The 11,818-nt window shown below is 31.5% G+C and overlaps 1 protein-coding gene across 1 annotated transcript in view; it reads right to left on the reverse strand.

Moving 5' to 3' along the window:
• LOC17897365 overlaps positions 1-1,200 on the reverse strand; it is a 3,656-nt gene extending 2,456 nt beyond the window's left edge. Inside the window, exon 1 of the mRNA XM_006304141.2 lies at positions 906-1,200. Coding sequence (XP_006304203.2) covers positions 906-1,077 — 172 coding nt within the window. The 5' untranslated portion in view covers positions 1,078-1,200. The remainder of the gene's footprint in view (positions 1-905) is intronic.
• Positions 1,201-11,818: the final 10,618 nt, after the last annotated feature.

Raw genomic sequence — 11,818 nt, forward strand, 5'->3', positions numbered from 1 at the left:
GTGAAATTAGTAATTAATTGTGTAATCAAACGGCTGAGATTGGTTTCCCCAAATTTTAAATTTAAAAAAGGAAAAAAAAAAGTCAGAGTCGAATCAAAATTTCAAATTCGTAGATGGAATAAATGAAATTAAATTAGTAATTTGTAAAAGAAATCAATCCGACGGCTGAGATTAATTCCCCCAATTTAAAAGAAAACAAAAACAAATTAGTCGATTACGAAATTAACAAAATTAAGTGAATACAGTAATAAATTTGTTTAATCAAACGGCTGAGATTGTTTTCCCCTAATTTCAAATTTGAAAAAGATTCAATTTTTCAAATTAGTAGATCACGAAATTAATTGAAATTAATAGTAATATGTAAAAGAATTCAATCCAACGGCTGAGATTAACTCCCCCATTTTTTCAAAAAACAAAAACAAATTAGTAGATTAGCGAAATTAACAAAATTGAATGAATTCAGTAATAAATTCTTTAAATTAGCAAAAATTTTATGTTTTTTAAAACAAAAACAGATTAGTAAATTACGAAATTCACAAAAAAAATGAGTGAATTCAGTAATTAATTGCTTAATCAAACGGTTGAGATTGTTTTCCCCTAATTTCAAATTTGAAAAAGATTCAATTTTTCAAATTAGTAGATCACGAAAGTAATTGAAATTAATAGTAATAAGTAAAAGAAATCAATCCAACGGCTTAGATTAGATTAATCCCCCCCAATTTTTTCAAAAACGAAAACAATTTAGTAGATTAACAAAATTAACAAAATTGAATAAATCCAGTATTCAATTCTTTAATTAATCAAACGACTAAGATTATTTTCCCCAAATTTCAAATTCAAAAAAGAAAAAAAAAATATATCAAATTTCAAATTCGTAAGATGCTGAAATTAATAATGTGATTTGTAAAATAAAATCAATCCGACGGCTAAGATCGCGTAATCAAGTACCTGGTGCGATCTAACGGCGGAGCGAGAAGAAAAAACGGCGGCGGAAGAATCAAACGGTTGATTCTCCGGCCAAGTTAATAGATCCGCCGTCGACATGTTCAGTTTCCTCACCGGTGTGTTTTTCTCCATCCTCTCTTCTTCTTCTTCAACAACAAAAGTAAAACAGAGAAACAGAACTTGAAGCTTCGATTGTAATAACAATGGCGTATGTATAGAGAGAGAGAGAGTTAAAGAGAGAGAGAGAGGAGAAGAGTGGAGTGGTAGCTACTCTTCTTCTATATTTCAATTTTTTTTATTTTTTGAGTTCCACTGTATTAGTATAGACTGTGATACAGAGGATTACTATACCTTACTGGTGGAATATTTGAAATCAAGTACCGCCTTTGATCTTATTGGATACTTTATTTTTTGAAATATAAAATACTTTATATTATTCTATTGGCATGTGATCGATCAGCTCTTTAGTTTCTTTGTGGGGTTTTGGACACGTGTCGGTTTTAGTTGGAGGATTTACCTACTGTAGCCGGTTTTGTTTTTTGTTTTTTTTTTTGTTTCTTTTTAATATAATTTTCCAAATATTTTGGGTTGTTTTGTTTGTTTGGGGTGTACACCAAATTACCCTTAGAGATAAAGATACTTTGACGTTTTATGTCTTTTTGTTATTAATTTACTTTTTTTTTTTTGGTAAGATTGTTATTAATTTACTTGGATTATGTGTAACCTCAATTCCATTGCGTAAAGAAACTTCTAAAAATGTTATTTTCAGTTTTTATTGTATTTTTGGTTTGGTTTGGTGATTCGATTGGTTTAGTCGGTTTGGATATAATAATTTTGAATTGAAATTGAATTTCTGTTTATTCCAAAGTATAAATGATATAATTGTGGATTTTAGTTGAGTTTAGCTGAATTGCTGAATTTAGCAAAATTTAATGGTGATTTTTGTATAGGGATATGGTTGGATAACTTATAGTTTAAACAGTAGCAGCTGAATTGACCAAATTTTGAAAAATGAATTAATTAAATAGACATATGAAAAATTAATTACATAATTTATTTGAAAGTGTAACACTTTGCCCGTGGGAACACTCCGCCATGTGGCACACCCCGCCACATGGCATCCTTACAGCGTTGCAGCGTATCGATCCTAACCTCTCTCATGTGGGCCCAAACTGCGTAGACCACTTGCTCGCAGCCTCCTGGCCCACCAGGTAGGTTATTGGTGCGCCTGGCGTTCCTCGAACGCAGGTCCTCACCCTTTAACTACCTTCCCACTTGACAAGTTGTTACCAGTTGACCTGCAGATCAATTGGTAACAACTTGTCAAGTGGGAAGGTTGTTAAAGGGTGAGGATATGGGTTCGAGGAATGTCAGGCGCACCAATAACCTACCTGGTGGGCCAGGAGGTTGCGAGCAAGTGCGCAGTGCAGTTTGGGCCCACAGGAGAGAGGTTAAGGTCGATGCGCTGCAGCGCTGTAAGGATGCCATGTGGCGGGGTGTGCCACATGGCAGAGTGTGCCATGTGGTAGGGGTTCCCACCGGGATGGGTTGTTACAGAAAGTCATGTATTTCTAATTTTTGAAAATATTTAGTTTAAATAATAATTGAGATTGATAATTGATCAACAGCTTTAAACAAATTTAAAATTCAAAATATGAACAATCCTCGTATATTCAGCAAAAAGCCCTATATCCTCAACATTCAAATGATGTAACCATTTTTTTTTCGAATAATCGAAGAAGTTCTGGCCGAAGCCCATATATCCTTTCAGGCCCGCAACCAAAACATGTTATATGGTTTCGTCCCTAGCGCTACTCGAACCGGCGACCTCTAAGCTTTTGCCAGAGATCTTTACTAGCTCAATTGGTGATGTAACCATTTTAAATTCCTCAACAATCATGTTACCATTTAGAACCTTTGTATGTAATTTTGGTTTATTTCGATTTTAGTCTTGGTAATTTTGATATATTATTAAAAATTAGTCATATTTTTATTTATACTAAAACTGAAATTTTTTGAGAAAAAATAGAATTTATAAAATTAGAACTTTTTGGTAATTTGATCTTATTTTTTTTTGTAAAGAGAATTCTAATCGGTTTTTGCTTCACAACTAAACCGAACCAAAATTCCAATTTCGATAATGGAAACTAAGTTTGCTCAAACCTAGTATATATGTCATAGAGTAAATCGTTTTTTATTGTTGGTAGGCGATTTGTTAGAGGAGAAAGAACTATGTTAATATGAACAATTTAAGTGTGAGTTTCTTATAGATAAATCGTCTTGTAATAATAAGAACATAACAAACATGTAACTAATGCTCTATTTTTTTGACATCACATGTAACTAATGCTTAGATCTCGCTAAACAATTGTCATGTGTCATCAAAGTCTATAATTACCATGATGTACAATCATATAAGGTTGAAATAGGCTTTATCCAATAAATACTTTGTTATAAAATTAAAATAAACATGATAACAAAAAAAAAAAAAGCAATTTGAGATACTAAATTAAACTAAAAAATACATTTCGTTACTTTAGTTTTATTTTCGTTTGCCGTCAAAGAAAAAATGGAAAAAATAATGATGGGCATGCCTTGTTTTGGAAGGTTCGTATGCTCTTTTTTGTTTGTCAATTTGTGTGTGTTTCCAATGTGGGTGGGTATGAGATTCTTGACTTACTTGGCATCATCATGTTCAACGTTAACTCTTCCAACCATTGGTATTGATGTATTTTTGCCTAAGGTGCAGTTTCAGCACCTTCATACCACCTAATCAGTCACACTCTTCATACCACCTAAGCCTTAATTTATTAAGAAAAAAACTTAGTACATTACAACAAACTTACTGTGGAATCGCAGTTCCCGTATTCAACGGTAATGAAAACACATACTTTACCCTAATTTATCATGTAGACCTTTAGTTTCTTTATACATATGCGAAATACAGATTATCCAATTATTTGATATAAAGCTATGATACAAACATACCGGAAAATCAATCACACTTTTCATAAGTATCTTAGATTTTATACAACGTCGCAAACTCCTTGATGTATTTCTTTACACTTTAGATAAGTAAATCAAATTTGTTTAAAATGATTTTAATACACCATTATGAAAATTAGCTTTCATGACATTATATTTACTTTAAATGTCAAATAGAATCTCAACTGTAGATTACTATATCTGGTCAGTAGTTAACAAGTCACTTGAACTTTGAAAGTTAATTTAGTGACCTAATAGATCCAATACACGAAACTTCCTAGGTGATATAAAAAAAAAAACTTGAAGATAGATACAAAAATCAAAAGAAGACAAAATCGTAAATAAAAAAACTATTACATAGTTTATGTTTTGTTTAAAATATTCAAATCATTATGATTATGTTTAAATATAGTTTTTCAATGAAATATTTTATGAACACATTTAGAAAAAATAAAGTTATACTATATCTACTAGATAATTAAGAATTTTAAAAGTGAATTCATTTGCTTTATACCAACTTTTTTTTTGTAGCTATTCAGTTATAAAAATTTAAAATATCCTATTCAGATTTGGGGAGATATAGAATTTGAACTTATGATTAAGAAATATATATGATATAGTCAAAGTTCTGTGTGATTATGATATGTTGCTATAGTTTTAGGGGAGATATATAGAACGTCGATCCGCATTTTTATCACCCATGCTCCAAAGTTGTCAAATACAGTACCAACTCCTACTTTAGTTATGAAATTATAGTTTTACTTATCTAATTTATGCCATTTCAACAATTAGCTCAAAAATTATTGCTGTAATTCATAAAGGTACATATTTACATCTATACTTTGACGTTGCTTTAGAATCCAGTCCACACAACCAGCCAAACTCATTACTTTGATACTTTCCCATTATGATCTAATTTTTTTTGTATCCATATGCGAACATATGACTGGTGAATTAAAAAGTGACTATAATATTATATTTTTTCATAACCTTTTTTTTTTTTTTTTTTTTTTTTTTTGATAAACCCTATCGGCTGATCCGGTCAGCCCCGGTAGAAACGCACCGAAGTGATTCAGAGTGTACTTCTCCCCGAAGGGCCACCACACTGTATATCCCGAGTTTGGAATGCTTTACGACTAATGCCAGGGGGTAGTCAGGCCGCCTGCATTTCTGACTACCAGCTAAACCAACTGGGCTTTGCCCAATTGACAGACTTCCCACACAAACATGATTTTTGTTTTCAGGCTGGATAGAACCTGGGTTAGTTGCTTCCAACCTTTCCCCAATTCTCCCTTACCACTGGACCACGGCTGTGCGGCTGTGCGGACATTTTTTTTTTTTTTAACATTTTTAAAGTGATTAATAATCAATACATATTCAACGTATACGTTAAGACTTAAGAATAACTTAGAATTCTATATTTTACTCCCCCCTATTAATTTGGATAGTTTCTCTAAAAAGCTAATGGTAAATCAAAGATTCAGAAATGTCAAGGTTAAACTGAAAAAGAAATGAGTTAAAAAATCAGGTTATTGAAAAAGAGTTGAGAGCAAAGAGTTAAAGGTCATTAGCAAACTAGAAACGAACACGTTTTGGGTTTAAAGAATGATTAAATAAATTTGGTGGGTGAACTTTATAAGAAGAACATCAAAATCATAGCTAATTATAAGAATCAAATAGAGTCCACCATAAAGAAAAATTGTTGGGTCAATTTAATTTGTCGGCAAGGGTAATTAAAGAGAAAGATTACTCATAAACTTCTCATTCATGTTCATTTTTTTCATTTGTTCTTACAAGAAGCTAGTATATAACAAAAGCGTAACCTATAAAGAAAAATATTTTAGTTTGTATTTTATTACAGATTTAGATGGTAGTATATAGTTAAAAATATATATATAATTCCGCCGCATTAGAATATTTATTTATTTATAGAGGTAATAATTATATTAAAAAAAAAATATTTTCATAATGGAAATGGTAATAATTTCTTAAAACTTTATATACAATTACAATTTGTTTTTTTTGTTACAATCACTATTCTTCTAGACCCAGTTACACTTTTAAAAATCAACACAATTTTGGGATACAATTTGAGAAGACAACAATAAAAGTTTTTGATGCAATAGAAAAAAATTAGTATGACATTGTGATTTATATGATATTGAGCGTCTCCAGAATCTCGAAGCCAAACTTCTTGTAGTTGCGGTAACGCCACAATCCCAACAACCAGCAAAACTAGTACAAGTCCTATCATGGAGGTGATGATGTTGTTGTGGCTGATGACTCCACGGTCCCCATAATACACTGGTTCCGCTTCTCTTCCCACAACTACTCGACCCTTAAACTTGCATAATGCTTTATATGTTCCCAATATACATAACAACTTAATTTTGGTGTATCAAGTATTGATTATGTAATGCTAATCGAGTTTTCGTGGAATTCTTCCCTGCTTCTTTTCAGGTGAAGGATCTCAACACGGGGTCTTATTACTCTGCGGTAGAAATAGAGTTGAGTTCCGGATCCTCAGTGGAACCGCACAAGCGAACAGTCCCTCACGTATGAAAATAAGGTTTTTCAACGCTTCCCCGCAGAGCGAGAGTTGTATTCTGACCTGGACAAGACCAAAAATCAGTTTAACTTGCCTAATTTCCCAAAAATTTATTCTTATTAATTATACTAAATTGTAACAATAAAACAAGACTTGGTTGTATCCATTTTATAACGTTACATAATAGAAGAGTAATATTATTGCAAAAACATTAAATTAGTCTACACCGGCTCCTATGATTTGCTTACGGTCTAGACTCGTTACCTTAAACCTGCAAAATAAAATGAGCTTTGAGTAATCTAGTATTACTCAGTGAGTCGGGTACCCTTCTGTCATGCATTTCGATCCCACCCAAATCAAACATGCAACAAAATCAGAGAGCGTTAGCGGAAGAATAGAGAGAATAAAAGAAACAATCAGGGAAGTAAGTCAATCAAACAAGAAAAGACTCGACACAATATTAATCGGTTCACTTCTAGACTCTCGATAATCTAATCCGTTTCTTAAACATATTCTCGAGTTGAAACCACAAAGGAAACCAACAAGAGCAACTCAAGCCGCATCGTCATGCATCGTCTTAGGCTAGTCGCGACCTAGGGACCGAGCATATATCAAGAAGTAAGAAATCCCGAGGGATTAAATTATGATATATGCATCACCACCGCCGAGAAACAAATTATTGACCTAAGAATCAGATCAAAGATCAGAAACTAAGGAAAATGACAAGTAAAATAATTCAATTGATAAACACCAAAGAATTCAGTACTTATGGAGAATTCTTTGACAAACACGATAACTATTCGATACTATCTTAGAATCATCATATATTTGGTTGTGATGCGAGAACTCCCTTAAGGTCAACTTCCTTCTTTTGTTTATCGTTATCTTCACATTAAGCCATCGGCCCGGTCATACCGCGGATCGACACTCTTGATGGTGTCTCGTCCATCTTCGATAGTTTCTCGTTCTTTTGGTATTTTGGCTCGATAGATGTCCTTCATTGGTCTTTTATTGGCTTTCCGGTATTAAACATTACCTTGCTATATATTGACTCTGTTCTTTCTTTGTGTGATCATGTACGTCTTCGGGCAATGTCCATCGTTATTTCTCTCTATAGAATCAATGTTTTTCCTGTAAGTCTCTCGTATGTTTTTCTTTCCTCACCCGTTCATCGATGTTTTTCCTTTTGGATACTATTTCATGGTGTGGGTCACTACATTCTCCCCCTTATAAAAATTCGTCATGTATTCTTAGTGTTCTTTCCTCATGTCTTCATGTTTGGTCATCTTCATTGGTCTTCCTTTCGGTTGTCTTCATCAATTCCATAGATTTCTTGAACTTGAATTTTTACCTCTTTAGCTCATTATCCAAATGTTATATCTTCATCGATTCCATCTTGATTCTTCTTTAGCCTTCTCCAAATGTTGGTTCCTTCTTCATTCTTACTTTGGTTTGGAACGGATCTTCATCTTAATTCCGATCTTCATTATGTAAACTTAATCTTTCCATCGATCTTCATCGTGGAAACTTGATTTCTTCATCGGTCTTGATCATGTAAAATTGATCTTTCCATCGGTCTTCATCATGTAAACTTTATTTTTCCATCGATCTTTCTCCATGCAAACTTGATTCCTCCATCACTCTCCATCATGTTAACTTGATCTTTCTATCGGTCTTCTACATCTGACTTCTTAAGCACATAATCGATCTTTGAATGTGCACCATACTTAGCTTAAACCTTTCATTATTCTCATAGAGTTTTTCTGACTGGTTTTTCCTTCGTATTTTTCGACTGATTTCCTTAGCATTTGGCCATACTGAGATATTGTTTCACCCCCTTATCAAAAATTTGTTCTCAATCATCTTTCTTGAATTGTTCTCGGCTACTTAGATTGCATGGTCTGCTTCCCTTTGGTCAACTTTCTCTTCTTGTTCTGGTCGCACATCGGTTTGTTTTGCTTCGATTCGGGCGTGTTGTTGGAGGAGTCTCAGCAACATTTTGACACACAACAAGCAACAAACAACAAGCAAGCAAGGAAACAAGCAATCAAACAATTAACCGAAATTTTTTTTAATGATTCGTCTGAAAATAAGTAGAAGCAACCTACAAGAAAACTTAGGACTTGAAACTTTAGCCTTAAATAAAACCGACAAACTTACACCACAAATTCTAAGGTTCATCTTTAATTCCCTAAACCTGCATCTACTAAAAAGCTAGCCGAAAAGACTTAGACAACAACCGCTTTACACATTCTAGCCAATACACCATTTTACAAGTTCAAATTGTTACACCCTCTTTACAAGATATGGACGATGAGACATAGATAGATAAAAACTTACACTTAACCGAATTCTAACTTATTGGTCTTAAGAGGCTTTTACACTTTTTACACGTGCAAACGCTTTTCGGTGGCATAGGCGGCTGCTCCAGTTGCGGTGCGATGGACAAGGATGAGGTGATGGTCATCGATGGTCGTAGCTCTTCTCGTAGTGTCTATAGTCGGATTTGGACAGTGGCATGTATCATTTTCACCCACATATTACTTTTAGTGTTTTTTTTATGAGTGCCCCTTGAGATGCTTTTTGCTAATAATTTCTATCCTAGCCATGCAGTTTGTTTAAAATTTAACTCGAAACCAAAGTATTTGATAGTCATTTTATTTGAAGGTAGGCTACACGTTGTTTGCATCTCCTATTGGTTTGTTTTTTTCTTGTAAATCTGTTAAATCTCTTTGTCTAGGTACTTGTTTCACCACTTCCAACATGAATGAATTCAACTACACACTTTAAACACAGATGATTTGTGATTTGTTTATCGGAGTTAGACTTTATTGATAAGCCCATATTTGAAGCGGGTCTAAATGGTCTTGGTCCAAAAAACGGATTGGACAATGTGGACATTACGCCGCCCAAACAATCGAAAAAACTATGTCAAAATTGATTTGGAAAAAAACAAAAAAACAGTTTGAAAAAGAATAAAATAAAAAAATAAAGTCTATATTTTATTATGTCCAATGGACGTCCACACACAACCCCATAAAAATTTGGTCATTAACGAGCATGGTTGTTAATGGACACGGTCCACTAATTGCCCATATTCAAAACCAAAATTAAATACCCTTACTAGATAATTTTCAAGTAAACCAGTGCACTTATTTTAAAATTTATCATATTTAATTATTCTTCATAGATTTCCATGACTTAATAAAATTTACATTATGTATTGGAAATTTATATTCAAGATATTAATAGTGTTTTGTATTGGATGGAAGTGATGATAATTGAACGAAAGGGTTCGTTAAAGAGAAGAAAAAGGTAGTTTGGATGTAGCTAACATGGAGGTTTTAAGGAATCTAATTAGAATGAAGGGAGAAAATGACATGGTCTTCGTTGGTGTAGTTGGCCGTGACGAAACTGAAGTATAAAGAAGCAGACAAGTTCATTTGTGGAAATATGCTAAAAAAATGAGAATTGTAACTGAAGTATATAGAGGCGGAGAAGTTCTTCTTTTTCTATTCTAGTTTGTTTTGGTTGTTCCTCGTTTTTAGTTCGAGATCCTTCCATGGATTCAAACATATGAGAAGTTGAATCTGCATTTTATAAACGTCGGCTTGATTGTTACGTGATTTGATTTCATTTGTAATTTAATTGTATTAAAGCTATCAAAGCCAGAGACTCGATCACAAATGTTATTAAAGGAATAATGACTCATGAAACCATGATGGAGACTCGCTTGCAAGCATTCAGATCAGTTAGAGAAATTGTTGAAGGAACAAAATCAGGAGTTTTATAGAAAATTATGGATAATTTAGAATACAAAGAGTTTATAATGGCACTAACTTTCAACCAATTTCACGTTCAGAAACTCGAGCAGAATTAGTTCAATATGATTTAAAAACACATTTTGATTGGAAATTCGATCAGAATCTGATATATTTTGTGTTGTAGTATATTGAAAATTATAATAATTTTACTTTGTTTCCTTCAGTTAAATCTATTGTACTTATTCAAGATAGACATGTGAATAAATCAACAGTGTACAATACCATTTGATATCAGTTTTACATGTTCTTTCTATCTATACTATTAATTGGGAAGGACAACTTGAAGCCAAACACCCCCAATTTTGAAAAAAAATTTCATGAAATATATTCCAGTTGCCAAACAGAATTAATGACAGCAAAAAAAAAACAAAAACAAAAACTATCTATATTTATGGAAATCATAATAATCTTTTACCATAAAAAGTGGACAATTAAATTCAAAATTAAATATATGTAAACATATCTATTTTGAATATACATAAACATATTTAATATTTTAATATACTTTCGAAATTAATAATTTATATAGAATGAAATCTAATAAAACAAAATCATCATATATCTAAAAACAAAGATAACATTTTTTTTTAGAAAAATCAAAAGAGAAAAAAATATGTTAGCATATGAAATAATCAACTAATCAAATTCTACATAGTATATATACATAACTGATCATATCATCAAATTTTAAAAATTATATAATTTTAAAATATAAATAAAATTTAAATAAATCAATAATTAAATATTTGTTTGCTAAAATCATGCGAATAAACATTTTAGATCACATAAATTTCTTATTTTCACATTAAAAAATATTCATATTCAAAAAGCAATCTAGCAATTATATCACAAAAGATATCTACAAAATTTATCATTAATTCAATTAGTTAATGATTTTTTATTTGGTCAAACAGTTAGTTAATGATTATTCAAAACTTCTTTTTTCTTATTAATTTCACACAATCTTAGCAAAATAAATCTTCATCCATGGCAATTTACATATCATTACTATTATCAAATATTAAATAATTGCTTTATCAAATCATAAACTACATTTTGAGATTATAAACATATAGAATTTCTATTAAGATTAAAACTAAATAACAAGTGGATATATCACATTTAAATGATTTTAACGACTTATTACCAATTTTTAAATAATAAATGGATTATGTTTTTATGATTTAATCTAATTGAAAACAAATAAAATGTCAAATTGGTATGATATAAATGATATAATAAATAAATATCTACAAACATTATCTCACATATACGTACAATTTTAAACTATCCTTGACAAATATGATATATAAGTTTTGGATAATCGGTTGAAAAAAAAACTGGTAGTTATATTTAACTCTCAAAATCTCAAAATGTTGAACAAAATTCAACTTTGGGACGTATAAATCTCTACTTTTGGACGATTATATAAAATTTTACATATATTAAAATTATATTTAGTTACATGTAAATGGTGTTATTTATTAAAAAAAATATAAACTTATAGGAATGGATA

Source organism: Capsella rubella, unplaced genomic scaffold (genome assembly GCF_000375325.1).
Source record: "Capsella rubella cultivar Monte Gargano unplaced genomic scaffold, Caprub1_0 scaffold_1, whole genome shotgun sequence".
Classification (NCBI taxonomy): Eukaryota; Viridiplantae; Streptophyta; class Magnoliopsida; order Brassicales; family Brassicaceae; genus Capsella; species Capsella rubella.